Source organism: Parasteatoda tepidariorum, chromosome 4 (genome assembly GCF_982258835.1).
Source record: "Parasteatoda tepidariorum strain Cologne lab strain chromosome 4, Ptep-v5.0, whole genome shotgun sequence".
Lineage (NCBI taxonomy): Eukaryota > Metazoa > Arthropoda > Arachnida > Araneae > Theridiidae > Parasteatoda > Parasteatoda tepidariorum.
This window is the reverse complement of record NC_141758.1, coordinates 55,464,340-55,483,243: the sequence shown is the minus strand read 5'-3', so window position 1 is coordinate 55,483,243 and position 18,904 is coordinate 55,464,340. Positions and strand designations below refer to the sequence as shown.

Genomic DNA, 18,904 nt, shown 5'->3' with positions numbered 1-18,904 from the left:
ACTATCAAAAACATCAGGTTATTTCAAGTATGGAATCCTTTTTTCCACAATTTCTTGCAAAATTTCTAAATGAAACACAAGTAGATATATAATACAATGCATTTAAACCTTCTTTTTTTTTTCGATAACAATAAGTCAGTGAAAAAAAATTCTTAAAACAATGATAAATAATTTTTTAAACATATTTTAATTTTCTAATAACAGCATAAAAAGCGCCAACCAACCAACTGAAAATTATACCAAGTAAATAAATATAAAATGCACAAAATTGCCAAAAAAACAACATTAAATAACCTTTAATCAAATAATTATCAAATCAAATAATCAGATATATCAAATAAATAACTTCAAATCAAATATATCTTGCATTGAGGGATTAAAAAAAAACTTTTCAATTTTTATTTTGAATAATTTATCGTATACATATATGAGAATATTTTAATTGAAATCCATATATAACTAAATTATAACACTTTCTACAATGATATAAGGTATGAACGAAAAAAGTTTTTTTCAATACTAATTGATCTTTTCTGGAAAAACCAAATTTTTCTTGATCACAGACACAAATACTACTTTTAAACTAATTTGATTAAAAATTGAACACCATGTATTTGCTAATGTTATTTCTGTTTATAATTTTTAATTAATTAAATTATTAACTCTTACTTATAAGAAAAACCTTGACAATTAAATTATTAACTCTTACTTATAAGAAAAACCTTGACAGTCTCAGTTTATAATTTAATCAATCGAAAAAAATTAAAACAAAAATAATAATCTTCCATGCACTGGACACTTCATTTGTACAATTATTTATTTATATATAATTATGGTATGTACTACAATTACTTATTTATTATTTAAACTGCAGAAATTTGATATTTCAAAGTATGAAAAATAATGTTTTGAAAAAACATTATTGAAGCCCTCTTGGATGATTTTCAATTAAAAACTTTTCCTGAAAAATTCTTGCTTGTTATTAAAAAATGCAAAATAATAAATAAAAACAAAAAAATTAATTTTTTATTGTTTAAATTCAATTTTCCAACTTTGTGGGACCGATGTGTGATATTTCTTTCATACTAATAATTAACATAATTAAATACTAAACAGATTTTTTTAAAAGGCCAACGAATTTCATGAAATTGAAATTTTTTTGTAAACAGATGTATCACTTACAATTTACAAACTATAAGTACTTTCATTTACAAACTATAATTTTTATCATAGTTTGTATACAAACTTATAGTTTTCAAACTGTAAGTTAAATAAACTTATGGTTTGTAAACTATATAAGCTAAATTTGTACCAGAATTATAACGCATTTGAAGATAACATAACTTATTTTATATTTTCTGGCATACATCCAAAACTGGAGACTTGAATGTTTTGTAAAACGGTGATTGAATTAATTATGATAAAATTGTGATTAAGAAATTATTCTCAGAAAGATTGAAATATCTATAAGTTTAGTTTTTATTAAATATGCTAGAAAGTAAAACATGTTCAATAAAACTGAAACAAATAAAAGTAATGATTAATAGAAATAAATAAAATTCTAAAATCGTCACTTGCAATAATTCAAGAATTTCAGAAAATAATTTATTTAAAACTGAACTTGGCCTCTAGAATAAACATAGATTCTAAAATGAAAACTAAAAACATTGGATGAAGACATATTTTTTTTAAGAAAACATTATATTAACTATTCTAAATAATTACTGATAATAAACAACAAATACAGGTACATAACAGACACAAGAAATTTTAATAATAAATTCACTCAATTTCATTGTCACAGCAATTTCTTTTCTACTTTAATTCCTTTTACATAAATCTTTTAACAAACGGAAATGCTACTTCTGATGTCAATTCAATAATGAAAATATGTAAAACATTCATTCTATTTCTAACTTTTCTAATACAAATCATAGTATACATATCTATCATAAAAGTAGCTAGTCTTCCTTTGATAGTAATTTGCATGCAACCATTTTACTTCAAAGATTTCTTACTGTAATTCATCTTGAATAAATCTTCTAACAAGCATCTATTTTCTGATGTTAGCTTTACAATGAGAACATGCATGGCATTTATTCAACTTCATATATTTTCCAATGTAATTCTTATTACACAAATCTTTCAACAAAGTTACTTTCTTTCATTTGTTAGTAATTTAATAATGGAAATATGCCTGCAACCATCTTACTTCACACTTTTCTTATTGCAATTCAACTTATGTAAATATTGTAACAAACAACTATTCTTCTTTTGATGATAACTCAATAATGAAATAGGTATAATAACCAAAAATTAACTAGGTACCCAGTTATTAACCGCTACCCTGCCAGATCTTCATCACTAGATCCAGTTTTTTTAATCTCAAGACCCGGAGCCAAGTACCATTTGACCTGGCTAATTTTAGTGGGTATTCTGTGCTGGATACTCCGATGTTCGACACAACGATATTCAGAATTATGCAGTTTTCATATATGCGGTTTCATTCATGCAATTCATATATGCAGTTTTGGAAATCCAAATATTAAATCACTTATTTAATAATCAAGCTGAAATATCTGTTTAGGTACTACACATTTTACATTTGTTCAGAATTTTAAATAGGGAAAACCTTGATAAAATGAAAACCTTTAGGACAGAGAAATATGTTTGCTAAACAGAGGTGTCCACTTAGGAATAGGAAATTCAGAAATCTAAAGCTGTCAACTATTTTAACAAAATAAATATAGTTATATAAATGCAAAATTAGAAATAAAGAATTAAATAAATATTTCTTTAAAGACAATAAAATTTAAATAAATAAAATTCAAACATAACTAAAGAAAAATGTTACGTATGTAAAGTGCTCTTATACTAAATTTTCTTTCAGCGAATGAGTAAATGCAATGATATGATTTTATTATTTAGGCTTGTAGGCTTCGCATTTTATAGAAATATAAACAAATAATGCAAACAGAACGTAACTATATTTTTAACAATATATTAATTGCTCTAAAGCTATGTTTAATTAAACATCATTGAAAATTAATTTTTAAGTAAATAAAAGCACATGTAAAAACCAAGACAATTAGTTTAAAAAAAATTGATAAATAAAAATTTTTGTGGTAGTTTTTATTTTAAAAAAAAATTATTTTTATTTTTATATAACTCAACAAAAAATTTACTTGGAAACATTGTAATACATTTTCTGTAAAAATTTTTAAACATGTATTAATAAAGTCCCAGCCACCGGTAACCTTGAACTAAATTTTTACTAAAAGGCGTGTTTCTAAATTGTTAGCTAATTAAATTCAATTTCCATCCAGTCTAGTTTTAAAGTTCATTTATCATTGAGTTAACCATAGGAAATTCTCAAGGTTTTTTCCTTGCTTACTCCAAATATGCATTGGTTTCAAAGATAATATTTTTGCATGAAAGCAAATTTACTCCTCGTTTGTTGTTTGACCTAAGAATTATTTTATCTTTTGTGAATTCTAAGTTATTAGGATACAGAGATTGAATCCTAAAATTAAGGACATCAAAACTGCTATATCTATCTTCTGTTCAATATTGGAAATAAGGTAAAATTTCTTTCCAAATATCAAAAAGCTTAAGAGATTGTACTAAGGCAGGGGTGGCGAACCTTTATACACAAACGTGCCATTTTTTCTAAAAAATTGTTTAATGAGGTCATAGACATGCCGTCAAATAATTTTGACTTCGTGATTATTGGGAAAATAATAATACTAAATACTATCAACTTGAAACTCTTTATTTATATTGAAGAAAAATAAATTTTGTAATGTCTCAGTTATACACGTAATTCAACTCAAAGTAACATCAGAGTGACTTCTGTTGCTGCAGATTAGATGACAAATAACTTATATTGGGTTGTAAGATGTTAGTTTAAGTAGGACTGTCAAATTTCTTCTGCTAGTTACTTATTGTTAGCTTGTTTTTTATAGTTATTGTTTTTTAGCATTTTTTTTATTAATAAATGTTTATTATTATTTTATTTTTTTTGTGAATTTTAATTTAATTGTTACATATGCTTCATAGCGTAATAACATTTGTGTAATAACAATTCATAGTGCAATAACAATTGTGATCGGTAGCGTGCCCGAAATATTATGTCGCGTGCCATTGGTTCGTCATCCCTGTACTAAGGTATATCTGCATTACACAGGGTTCCCACTCAATTTCAGAAAAACAATTCCCTGACTTTTCCAGGTATACCAGGTAAATTTCAATGAAAATCAAGACCATATTTTCATTAGAAAACTTTGATTATTTTATTTGTAATGCGAAATGTAAGATTTTCTGTGTAAAAAAAATATATCATTAAATGAGGATGGGAACCATTCAGTTTGACTAAAATATGATAATTGCAATAGATATTAATATCATCGAATCTCAATAACTGATTACTGTTACTGACAATTTTAAGACAAATTATTTTCCAGTTATGATACAAAAATATTCCATATTTTTGCAACAACAAAAAATTGCAACTTTCCCTGACTATTCCCTGATTTTTGGAGTTAAAATAAAATTCCCTGACAATTCCAGGTTTTCCCTGTTCTCCCTGACCAGTGGGAACCAAGGTTTAATTTTTAATTAACCAATAACTATGTGTATTAAATACACATAGTCATTCGTTAATTAAAAATTAAACCTTGGTAGTTACAACATTTTTCATTTAGTTTAACGTCACTTTTTAAACATTCTACGTTTTATAGACACTATATTAATAAAAGCAATAGAAAATTTTATAAATTATGCAAAGTTTCACTTTGCCTCCAAAAATTCAATCCAAATTTATTTTACTAACTTTTTTTTAATTTATTTTAAAAAACTCTAAAATTAAAAATGAGCATTTTTATTTATATTAATACACAATAAATTTCCTTAGAACTATATCTTTATTTTAAAACAATTGTTTGATAGAAAATTATATAATTTTTCTATTGTTTTGCGTAAATGCTTTATCATCCGGGCAGATAATAAATTCAAATTTTATCGGGTAAGTGGAATCAGACAAGTAAAAAGTTCAATTTTTGCTGCATACTAGACACCCATACACATCAAGATTTTAGGTAAATCTCTAATGATAAGTTGAAGTTGCTTTTAAAAACGAACACAATCTAGCACACATTGCAAAATCTAAAGTAACTTTTCAAATAATAACTACTTCATGTTTCTTAAAAGAATTTATCATTGCTTCCATTTAAAAACTTGAAGTATTATGAGCAGATTCCAGATACATATGACAAAGAATAAATTATAGAAATTGAAGCTATTCATGTAGAGTATTTATTACATCAAAGTCCCTCACCCCCAGAAAAAAGCCCAGTCAATATAGTCACATTAATACGTTAAATCAGTTAAATTTTAATCATATTTCAAAAGCAAGCGTCTTCACAATCATAAACCTTACTCCCTCCCAATTGAAAAGTTAAACTAATAGAATAAATTATTCAAATTCAAAAGACAATAATAATTTTTCTTTGGGCCAAATGGCTCAAAAGATATAAAGGTCATTTTTTACATGTGTATTTCAAGTTGGAAAACTTGTTAATTATTTAAATAGCAAGCTAGTTCCAATTCTTAAAAAAAAATGAAGTTTGTCCCCTTTTGCATAGATACAAGTTATTACTATCTTAGTTTAAAATTGGTACACTTTCAGTTTATTTCTGATGTCAAACAGACACCACAAATTAGACAAGATAAACCAAAATTATGAAAGCATTAAATTTTAACAGGGTGCATAGCCAAATTATTCAACAAAAAATAAGTACTTTTCAAGCTCTCAAAAAATATTTTTAAGCACTTTAGAAAAATGTCATCAGAAAAATCATTAAATTTTGAATCGTGTAAAATGAATGGCGTTTTCATCTGACAATACGCCGAAATAGATTGAGGTTGAATTAATTGTGAAAACCTTAAATAGAACAATGTGAACTGTGCCTTTTTGCATAATTCGAAGCGAAAATCAGCACAGTAAAGGAAAAATCTCATTTTGAAAAAGGGAAAATTGAGCACTTTTTAAAAACACTCAATGAAAAAAGCACCTTTAAGGGCTTTTAAAAAACAAAAATCGAAAATAAGCACCTTCAAGCACTATTTAAAAACGCTACACACCCTGTTTAAGGCTTTCTTTCTTCATAAACAAAAATGGAGTGGCCCCACAAGTCAAATAAGACCTTCATATACACAGCACAATAAACAAAACAAAAATTCACAAGGATGACCACTTTTTTTTCTTTTCTTTTTTTTAATATGTGTTCCCTAGACTCCTTTTTTAATCACCAGGTATTTTTATATAGTGTGCCTGTATATTACCATACATAAATCAAGAATATAAATTTGAGAAAAAAGCGCAAGTCAGTCATAAAAATATGATTACACGCATCACAGGTTTTGTGATTGAGAAATAACCAGAGGAATAGAAAATATTATGTATGCGGATATATGATCAGAAAAAAATTAGACCACCAATTGTTATAGATAAATTGTTTCAATTTTTAAATGAAATAAGCTTACAAAAATATGGGAAAATATTGATGAAGAATTGTTAAAGAACTTTGTTCACAATATTTTTCAACATATTTCATGAAATCGACAAAATCATTTCCATTCAAATTTAACTCAAAGCATAAAAAATTAACTCAGAATACTGATTATATGTTCTATTTCAGAAATTTGTTTTGCCTGCATTTCATTCCATGAGAGTTTGTTTAGTAAAATATACAATCCACACCACCTCACATTTAAATTAATGTGACATTACTTTATTTACAAACTTGATACAGCTGATTTAATTTTTTAGAAGTGTGTTAAAAAAAATTATGTAAGCTAAAACCAATAATAATTATTATGAATTTTGAAACTTTTTAGAGAGAATTATCGATCACATATAGATCAACCAGACCATTTGATACTTATAGTATTCAAATAATGTCAAATTATTATTATTATTATTTATTTTTCAGGAAACTTGGCAACAAAAGTAAATTTTATCATAAAAAAGATAAAATTTGATCATAAAAATTAATACTTTAAATATAAAAAGCTTAAAGTACTTTATAATAATTAACAAGGAACCAAGTGGTCCAGAGTTTAAAATTATTTTGAATCAAAATAAAAATAAAAAGAGTTTTTAAAAAAGAAAGACTTACTTCATTTCCTTAGACTGTTTTTCCTGGCCAATTTTAAAGTTGTACAATCCATCTTCCAATTGAGTAGCCCATACTGGTTTCATCCATAATAAAGTATTAAAATGACCTGCATACACAGATGGCATGATCCAATTTTCAATGCTTAGAGAACTGCAAAATAAAATATGATTTTAAAAAAAGTATTTAAATAGAAATTTTGACTAGGTGCACTTTTGATATACTTTGGTTATACTTAAGAATGGATAGAGCAGTTTTTCAAAGAATATTTGTGGTCTAATGCAAAACTAATATCAATATATGAAAAAAAAATTATGCAATTAGCTAAAAAAGCAACACTCCAAAATACAGAACACAATGAAATATATTAGCTTGATTTTAATGATGGGAAATAAAAAATAAAAACATTTTTTTTCTTTCAATTGGCTAAGATATGGTCAGATTTTATAATTTACTAAATATACATTGTCACAAACTAAAATATACTAGCATATTTTAAAAAGTAATTTTTAGAAATAAGATATTTAAATAAAATACTTCACTTATTAAAAATATGGATAAGGTGCACTTATTTCTAATCAATCAATAATTTTTTTGAAAAAATTTATTTAATTTTTGACCTGAAATAATTATGAAATTCAATATATGCACTTGTTTATAAAATTCTGTATGAAGTAAGACAAAATTAAGTTCTTGATCGAAGAAAAAAAATAGGACAATTTAATAACAGTAAAAGCTTAATGTAAGGTATACAGCCTGTTACAAAAAGTCTTACAATAAGCAAAATTTCCAAGTCACTTTCAAAGAAAAAAAAAAGCAGGACATTTCAATAACAGTAATAGCTTAATGTAATGAAGACAGCATGCTACAAAAAATCTTACATTTTAACAATTTTCCAAGCTCTTGTCAAAAATAAAAACAAAATTATGTTTATAACAAGTTGAAAATGATTAACCTCCTATGCCATTGGGAGCTTCTTTTTTTTTTTAAGTTGAAGGGATTTGATTATCAACTATGTCAACCTTCATCTATCAAAAGATACCTCTAGATAAAATTCAAGTTAACATGCTTTATATACTACTGATTTGGTATTTAATATTTATAGTGGTAGTTACGCCACAATACTCCCCTTCCAGAATTTTATCTGAGATAGAATTCGATAAATGGATACCAGTAGTTGATTCATGCTGTTTATTTATTTATAACATTTTTGCTCATTATATTTTTTCTTCATTTTTTGTTTATAGCATTTCTCTCATTTTTTTTTTCTATATTGTTTTTACCGGGAGACATTATTTACTTCACCGGATCTTTTTTTTTTCTTTGAGTCGTTTATATTAAGCAAATTAACTGTTTTTAATGTGGACCATCCATCATGTTAGCGTGTTCAAATCACGTCCGCAGGTCACCATTGTAGGATATTAATTATTCCACAATGGTGACCCGGACGTGATGGCGATGATCAAAATCCCACAAAATGAGCAATATTATCCAAAAAAAGGTGCAAAATGGGAGACATTTCTATTCATTTCTAGTATTAATACAGAAAAGTGGAAAATTAACATCAATCTATCTATTTCCTCCTTACAATTTTAACCCTTACTATTTTTAAAACAAACACAATAGCAAGGAACAGCCAAGTAATCTCTCTTCTTAAAAAGAAATCCTGCCGCACAATTCAAAAGAATGGATCTTTGGTTGACTGCATACTTTCCATCTTGACAGCTTACTGTTATTGATGATTACTGATGTGTTATTATAGGGGTGCACAACCTTTTTGAGTGAAGGGCCACTTGCACAGCAGGTTGGCTAACGAAGGGCCGCACATGTATTTAGACATGTTAATGACAAATGTAATAATGTTTATTTAAACATTATCGTTCCATTTTTTTTATTAATAAACTTAGTAATATCAATAAATTAGTAGTGTTCCATTATTAGAATTCATTCAAAAATAATAAAACTTATACTTTTTTTTTTTTACAAAAAAAATTGCTATTTTTATCATATGAACAATAGATTTATCAAAATAAATAAGCATTGAAGGAAAGAAATATTTTTTTTTTATCATATCATGCAATATGAAAACTCATTTTAGAATTAAATTCTAATAAATTAAAAAAAAAACTGCAATGCCCACAGAATGAAAGTAGGAAAAAGTTGAGTCGCAATTAAGTAATATAAATTCAAATTAAATATTTTAATTGAAGAAAATTTATAGGTTTTAAACAAAAGCCTAAAATAAAAACAAAACTGTGATAGTTCGAAATAAAATTCAATGCTTATTCTGTAATGTACTTAATTATTTTATTTTATTAATTATTAGATTTTTTATATCGTAAACATTCTCCTTTTTTTTATCGAAAAAGATCACTTAAGCAACAAAAAATTGAAATCTAAACTACTAACAGTGAGCAGTTTAAAAATTCACGTTTTCCGCCATTTTATGAATTTCTCAAGTTGCAATAACATTGCATTTAAATTAGGAAGGGATGTAACGAGTATTTGGCCCTTCTGTGAAAAATTCAGTTGGTTGAATGATCAGTCAAATATTTGGCAAAATATTTTTTAGAAATGCATTTTTCTAAGTTTTTTTTATTTTTGAATTTTTATGGATATTACTTTTTTTTTTAAATTATAATCAGACAAGTCAATTTTGTCATTTTTTCGATACTTTGAGAATTGAGAAGGATCCATTTTTTGCAGTTTTTATTATAACCCAGCATTTTAACAGAACGTCTCATACTATTAATTTATTATCATTCTTTCCCTGTACTGTAATATAAATAACCAGTAACATAGAAAAGTGTGATTTTCAGCATTAAAGTTTTGTTTCAGGAACTAAGAAAAATTTGTTTTTTCTGTTTTTCTTTTTTTAGGCATTTTTATTATGACTCAGCATTTTTTTAAAAATAAAGTTACAAATAAAAAAAAATTTTATAGCAATTTTTTTTCTTCTAAAATTATGGCAATGAGAAAAATTTTAATTGAGATTTTCGGCATAAGATTTTCACTTAAAAAATTAAGAAAATTTTTTCTATCTTTTTATTTTCTTTAAATAAAAAAAAAACTTTTTTTAGACGTTTTCATTATATCGCAGTAATTTTTAATAGCATTTCTGTTGACTTAATTCTTTTTTCTTGGCTTTTTCTGGTAATTGAAAAATTGAGATGTTCAGCTTTAAAAAAAATTTTCAAAAATTAAGATTGATTTTTATGTTCTCTGTTTTGCTTTTCGACATTTTCAAAAACGTTCTTGATTGGCCTTATTTTTTAGAGTTAATTAGCGTTTTTCCAGGAAATATTATTCTGAGCATTGAAATTTTAGTTCCAGTGTTGCTATACTGCTAAAAGATTTTGCTATTTGGCCCCAAGTGAACGGCGTTCAATAGATTTTTTCTTCTTCTTTTTGCCGAATATCTGGTTTTTGATCAAATCACAATTCATTACCACATTCGACCAAATCATATTCGTTGCGGAAATAAAAAAGAAGGAAAAATAACTAGGATTTACGATAAAACTGTACGGTAATACCGTATCAAAAAGTGATTATTTAATTGCGTGATTAACAATCACGTGTCGTAATAACATCATAGTTAAATAACGGGATCGTCAAAATCACGAGGAAAAGTATAGAAATAATTAGGAAAAAATATATTTATGCTGAACTCAGCACAAATAAAGCTCGTCAAATGCATGATTTAGAATTTGCATGTCGTAACAGAATAATTGGAATTTTTTATAATACGTAGGAACGCATAGCAATAACTGCCGAGAAAAATTTTTGAAGAAAAAGAAAGAATTGCAAAAAAAGATAGAAAATCACTTAGATTTAAGATGAAATCGTCACAAATAAAGTGGCCAAAAAGTGATTATTTAAATTTGCGATCTGAAACTCGCGTCGTTATAAAAATTCGGAATTTTCAAAATCATGTAGAAAAGCGGAAATAACTGCTTAAAAAAATCATTTATATTTACGATAAATTCGGCTTCAAGAAAGCGCGTTAAACGTACATTTACAAAAAAGAATCTGTTAAAATTGATTGCGTCAAAACGTGATGACTTTAAAGTGCGATTAAAAATTGCCATTTTTAAAAAAAATTTTTATTGTAATTAGAAACTCTCGCGGGCCGCACTTCAGTAGTCGAAGGGCCGCATTTGGCCCGCGGGCCGCAGGTTGTGCACCCCTATGTTATTAGATATAGGTTATTTCATATATTATTCATATAGGTCATTATGTTATTCATATAGGTAATTATATTATTCATATAGGTCATTATGTTATTCATATAGGCAATTATATTATTCATATAGGTAATTATATTACTCATGTAGGTATTATTTCATATAGACTATTTCATATAGGTTACTAAATACAGATCTTAGATATAGGTTATTTCAGTTATTTGTACTGTCATTACATTTTATAGCTGTAATAGATTTTCTTTCTCATCTGTATTTATTTTTAAATAATCAAATATGAAACATTTTCATAAAATGCTTAATCCAAAACTGTTTAGGTCAAATGTCACAATTATTCATCTTTTGTTTAATGTTCTTAATGCATCTTTTGTATTACAGGAACATAGGTAAACATATTAATATTTTTAAAAAATGCATTTTTTACACAATTTTAAAAAATAAAACTAATTTTAACAAAAATAAATTTATTTTGTTACATATTTAAGAAAATTAAAATATAATAAGAGTGCCAAAGTCATCACTTAACAGTTTTGTTTTTCAAGCCTACATTTATCAATATCAGTAACATGACAATATCAATATCCCAAACTGCCCAATAAAATAAACCTTGTTATCCAAACAAAAACCAACATTATAACATGAGATCCCTGCATCGCTAGTGCACAAAATATCATAAATATTTATCCAAAAGTAATAAATTTTGGTAATAACATAAAAAATTTCTTTTCATATTTTTAAAAACGTATAAGTACCATTTAAAATTATTATAAGAGGAAAATATATTAAAAAATACTCTTATTCTGAGCAGCCATTTTTAACAAGTTATATCCAGCAAACTTAGGAGTCTGAACGATATTACAACAAAATCCATCAAAGTCTAAATGATAACATGAAAAGTGAAAGTCACAGGTTTTAGTTTTAAAATAAACCAAGTAAGCTAGCTGACTTGAATTAACAGAAAGCATGAATAAGATTTTTAAACATTCAGTAGGCTGTAATATCACTCTTCATATAAAAAGAATTCTAAATGTTTCAGATTGAAAGTGTAATATCAAAAAAAAACAATGGCTTAAAAAAAAAATTTAAGACTTTTGCTAAATCATATGACTCATTGTAAATAAAAGTATTTCATTTTTATAAGTCAAAAGTATTTTACATTTATTTTCTAAGAGATTTTAATGGAAACAGCAAGAAAAAAAAAACTAAATTCCTGTTGCTATATTCGAAGGTAAGGTTCAATGAGACTTTCATACCTGCCAACATTGGAGAAATAAAATTACAGAGATTTTTTAGGCTACGAGAACAAATTTTATACATCATACAAAATCATGTTAGTCAAAAAAAGAAATTCAAAATTGGAAATAACATAAGCACTTACATTAAGCGAAGTAAAAAATAAGCATATAACTCTTATCCTAAAGAAGATTTCTTTAAACCATTATTTATTACTTAAACTATTTTGTAACCATTGTTAAACAACCGACCTAATTTTGGATTTACGGCAACTAATGTTCAACTCCGTAGCCTTGTAATTTTGAACCCAATCCAGAAGACCGGGGAACTCTTGGATCAATCAAGTATTGGGAGAAATTTGCCTCCGTGGAGGACATTTTGTTCGAACTAACCTGCATTTACATTACATAGAGAGGAAAACGACGAAAACGTTCCATGGTCAGCCTGACCACAAGGGGTACTTAAATTATTAACACTAAACATAGTGCGGTATTGGCAATAGCACTATCTGTAAAGGAAGAAGAGAACTATTTTTGCCATCAGCGGATATTCCATCGGGAAAAAAGATTTTCATTGATAAATACGGAGAAATTTGAGAATATACGGGTAAACAGGAGATATTCATAAAATACAGGAGTCTTCATTAAAAAACAGGAGAGGTATGGACTTTATGTGTTGGTCATCATAGAAAAAAAAAGGTAATGTTGTGTAGCATAAAAAGTATAGACTGTATTATTTCAGCAAATGATCGAAAAAAATTTCCCTTCGAGCAAATGTTTAACACAATGCAAAAAATTTTTTAAATGCATGCAAACTCTTTTTTTACATAAATTATCAAAAACTATGCACAGATTATTCATAACAACATACTTTAAAAGATAATCTTTGTCCAAAATTCTTTCAAGGTCTATTGTTTTAGGAATAACAAGATCTGGGTGTGAATCAAAATGGATCATCATACCACCATCAAATTTTAACTTCTTTGAACCTATTGCTCGATATATGTGATATAAGACCTGAAATTGGGAAAAAATTTTAAATATAATAAAAACTTTAAAGACAGTATAAGCTAATATAATGTTTTTTTTAATAAGCCCAGAAAAATAATATAAATAATACTCATAACTTTAAAAATGTAACAGATTAATATTTTTAAAAAAATTAATAAATTTTGGAAATACTTAAATTGGCAAATGAAAGACACAATTTTATATCATTTAAGTATAAAATCACTTTTGGTCAAGATATTAAAAAAACTGAGAAATATTTGAGCTGAAATTGAATTACAGTCACAAAAAATGTCTTTAAAAGAACTTTTTAAAAAATTATAGAAATTTTCTCTTTTGATTGTGGAATACAAAGAATATAAGAATCTAAAACAGGGATTCTCAACTCATGGTCCAATGGACCATGTGTGATCTACAGAACATTTTTATTTTTTGTCTGTAAAATATTGCCTTTATGGCATAATAGTTATTTTAAGGTTTCACCATAATTAGTTTAGCAATTATTTCAATGTCCCTGGTGAATTCTATAAAAAAAAAACGCTTTGTAAATAATTAAATACAAATAATCTTTATTAAATAGCTTTCACAGGAACAACAGAATTTCATGTTAATTGATAATTCTTAATGGCTTGTTTTACAGAAACAAGAAGAACCCAGAAACTACTTCTTAATAATATATTAACACAATTTTATAGTCTATTCTTTATTATAGTTAATACAAGTTGAATACCTATTCTTCGTATGAGGTAAAAAAAAAAGATAAATAAATCAGTATTAGTCAGTCAAAAATATGAAATCATGCAAAAAACAGAAACACATACTGACACAATCAGTTAAGCTGAAACAAATCCATTTTTTTTTTATTATTATTATTTGATGCCCTTCCTGGTGCCTTTATGTTATCAGATAAGCAAAATAAGTTTCTAGAAGTTCATCCCTTTAGAATAAGGATTCAGTATCATTAGCATTGTATTGTATCAGTATCATTGTTGATTATGATAGTATCAGTAATGATCAGTATCATAATCAACAATTTTCTTCTGTATATATCCTTTTCAGTGAGCAGTAAAACCCTATTTCCACAGATGTATCTTGGTACCAATGGTACCTTGGTACAATATTTAATACTAAATAAAAACACAAATCAACACAATAGCAGTAGTACCTATTACTGAAACTAATTAAGCAAAATTGGCATCAATAACAATGTGGTTTTTTATGGTTTTCCTAGATAAATAAGTACTTTTTATCCATCAATTTAGCTCTTTAGTACAAATTTTATTTTTTCATTTCACTTTGTACCTATTACCAAGATTAACTAAGCATCATCGGCAGCAATAAAAATATGGCAATTTTTTACGATAAATATATATGAATAAATGCCTTTTCTCCATTGGCATTTTAATACAAAACTTTTTTTTATTAAAATTTTAACCTTTTACCAAAAATTAATTAATTGTGATTCTCGAAAATTATTAGTAACAACTCGAACAATTTTATAATCATTTTTGGCAAATGAACTTATATTGGTACTCATTTTGAATACTGTAAGGAATTGCCAAATTTTTATTGATTGCCGTAATGCTTAATTAATCATGGTATTAAATACATCTGGTACTGCTCTTAAAATAGGTGTGCACAACCAGCGGCCCGTGGGCCAAATGCGGCCCATCGACTACTGCAGTGCAGCCCGCGAGAGCTTCTAAACACAATTTTAAAAAATTTTAAAAATGGCAATTTTTAATCGCACTTTTAAGTCATCACGTTTTGACACAATCAATTTTAACATATTATTTAGTAGATATACGTTTAACGCGCTTCCTTTAAGCCAATTTAATCATAAAAATAAATTATTTTTTTTAAACAGTTATTTTCGATTTTCTACATGATTTCGAATATCCCGAATTTTCATTACGACGCGAGTTTCAGATCGCAAATTTAAATAATCACTTTTTGTGCACTTTATTTGGGACGATTTCATCTTAAATCTAAATGATTTTTTATCTTTTTTTTCGCAATTCTCTCTTTTTTTCGACAGTTATTGCTATGCGTTCCCACGTATTATAAAAAATTCCAATTATTCTATTACGACATGCAAATTTCAAATCATGCACTTGACACGCTTAATTCGTACTGAGTTCAGCATAAATATATTTTTCCCCAATTATTTCTATACTTTTCCACATGATTTTGACGATCCCGTTATTTAACTATGATGTTAATACGACACGTTGTTGTTAATTGCGCAATTAAATAATCACTTTTTGATACGGTATTTCGGTACAGTTTTCAAATATTTCACAGTAGGTCAAATATTTCTTTTCTTCAATGTTTATTTATTTTGATAAATCTATTGTTCATATAATAAAAATAGCAAGTTTTTTTCTGTAAAAAAAATATATATACAGTACAGAACCCGTTATCCGGAAATCAGAAAACCGGAAAACCAAAGAACCGGAACGAAATTCGATAAATTTTCCAGTTATTTTTTTCAAAAAAATTTTTTAAGATTTTAGGATTTTTCTTTCTTTTTTGAAAGATGTTTACCCTAGCATCATTTTGGAAATAATCATTAGTGTATTACTTCGTTTTTTCAAGATTATTTCCAAATATTTTTTTTTTTAGTTGGGTTTAACAATAAAAAGAACGACTTTTTGTAGCGATTCAGAAAACCGGAAAAATCAGTTATCCGGAATAGCGATTGTCCCGATCGTTCCGGATAATCGGTTCCCTACTGTATATATAAGTTTTTTTATTTTTGAATGAATTCTAATAATGGAACACTACTAAGTTATTGATATTACTAAGTTTATTGATAAAAAAATGGAACACTAATGTTTAAATAAACATTACTACATTTGTCATTAACATGTCTAAATATATGTGCGGCCCTTCGTTAGCCAACCTGCTGAACAAGTGGCCCTTCACTCAAAAAGGTTGTGCACCCCTATCTTAAAAGTATTTTAGTAATGAGAACCCATTATACAAAGGTGCATAAAATAGGTAATGTGGTAACACATATTTTACACTTTCCGAAACTGATAAGTACCTAATATCACCAACCTACTCATTCATGGCACTTAATATACAACCTTTTTTTTATGATTTGTTGCATATTCCGGTGCGATTTCATAATATTAGTTTACCCACTAAAACAAAGATTAACATATTGTATCATTTAAAATGTGATATACCATAATTTTTTTTCATTGTTCAATAGGTAACTACTATTTCATTAGTTCTTGTTGAGTTTATATAAAAGCTTAAGGTTATAATACTATTAAGCTTTAAAATCATATGAACCAATTTAAAAAATTCAGTTTTATATACCTTTTAATACAAATTCAATGATATCATCACCATGCATCATGAAATGTTTAAAGTTGATTTTACTTTTTATAACCTAACATACATAACCAAAGATAAATAATTCATAAGGATTTGGGATGAAAATAATTTTTATTGAGTAGAGCTGCAAACTAGCAAACTGCTTAGTTATAATTATTTATCAAATCTCATGTTAAACTCTTTCTTTGGGAATAAGCACCCAAAGTAGTGGTCGGTAGTAGTTTTGAAGTCCACAGTTAGGTCTACCATGTCTTCAAACATTTTGATGCCAAATTTGGTGCGGATTGACATAGAATTGCAGATTTATATAACCTACATGTATGCATTTAAATATTCTGCTTTATTTATATAGATTATATTTTTACTATAGTTATAAAAATATATATTTAGCAAATGTTACTATAATATATATTTAATCTAATTAAGATGTAGTAAATCTAAACCTATATAGGTTTTCATTTATCATAACAGTTTTCATTAATTACTTTAATTATAATATAATTTATTATTTGAAATTTAGCAACATGAATTGTAACAATGATTTTAAATTATTCCTTAGCAATAAAAACTTTTTTAATGAGTCGCAATTGAAAAAACACACAGCAAAAGAAATTTATAAATGCAAACAGCAGAAGTATATTGCTGTTTTGGTAGAAATATACAGTTGAATATATACAGACCCTTAACAGTTTTTCTCAATGAGTGAGAGTGAGTTATATGTCTCGATCAGTAGAATACGTATATTTTTAACATATAGCATTTGACAATTAAAGAGATGACAACTATCTTTTATCATTTTGCACAGATTTTGTGATTATTAATGAACTGAGAAATTTGAAGAAATTCATGAAATTTAATTTATAGAAATAAGTTGCTACCAATTTCACAACTAAATGTAGATTTCAAATATTAAAAATTCTACTCAAAATTTCAACTCAGCATCTCTACCCGTTCAAAAAATACAACGAACCCAATTTTTTTGCATATAAAGCATTAGCTTTCGTTAAGTTTATTTAATATTATTTATTAATTTTCTGAAAAATTTATAGAACTATTTTACGATGGATGCTTATTTAAGAATAAATAAACTTATTTCAAATTTAGCAAAACATTTTTCTACAGCTCCCAATACGCTGTATTCACTAGTGAATGACGTACAATACATTTTCCGATTATAACAAATATTTAATTAGTTATGAATGATTAATAATTAAATTAATATCAACTTCATTATGATCTTCTACTATAATAGTTGGAATGACAGTCTTCATTCTTTTCTTTGAAGAAATATCCATCACTTAAATTAAATTTCCCGCTTTTCTGACAGAAAACAATTGTACTCTCAGCGATTTCACAATTTGTTTTGGTGGTATTTGTTTATTTCAAAGCACTTCAATTCAATTCACTTAGCATTCCTATTTTTGGGAGTTAGTGGCAGTCGTTTTTGTTAAAGATCATTCTCACTGCCTGCAAGAGAATTACACACATGAATTGGAGATGAGAGCGACAACCTGATTGAGTAATTATGGTTGCGTTCCAATATTCGCACCGGTGACACTGGTTACACGAAAGCGAACTAGTCACGTGCTGGTTGCCATTAGCAACCAGAAGCAGACGCTCTCCTCTTTCGGAATCTTTGAGAAAAATATATTAGTGATAACAAATTCATTTTTCGTTCTATTGTATTTATTTCTTGACCATTCTATTTTTGCATTACTTGTTAAAGAATATATATTTCTAGACTTGTAAAGCTGTTTCATATAATAAAGCAAAGTATCATGATTAGTTTCAGTTTATCTTATTTATTTTTTAAGTTTAGTTGATAGAAAGTAAAACTTCTGTTTCTTATTGCATATTTTTCCTATTTAAATGTTTATTTTAAAATGCATCCATCATCTCAGTAAGTTTTATATTTAAATATTTAACAAAATTAAAGAGA

At 26.5% G+C, this 18,904-nt stretch overlaps 1 protein-coding gene across 1 annotated transcript in view; it reads right to left on the bottom strand.

Annotated features, from left to right (window-relative positions):
• MESR6 (misexpression suppressor of ras 6) overlaps window positions 1–18,559 on the bottom strand; it is a 569,253-nt gene extending 550,694 nt beyond the window's left edge. The window contains exons 1-3 of the mRNA XM_087161156.1: window positions 18,192–18,559; window positions 13,481–13,626; window positions 7,179–7,328 (exon numbers count right to left, since the gene is read on the bottom strand). Coding sequence (XP_087017282.1) covers window positions 7,179–7,328; window positions 13,481–13,626; window positions 18,192–18,260 — 365 coding nt within the window. The 5' untranslated portion in view covers window positions 18,261–18,559. The remainder of the gene's footprint in view (window positions 1–7,178; window positions 7,329–13,480; window positions 13,627–18,191) is intronic.
• Between the last annotated feature and the right edge of the window lie 345 nt (window positions 18,560–18,904).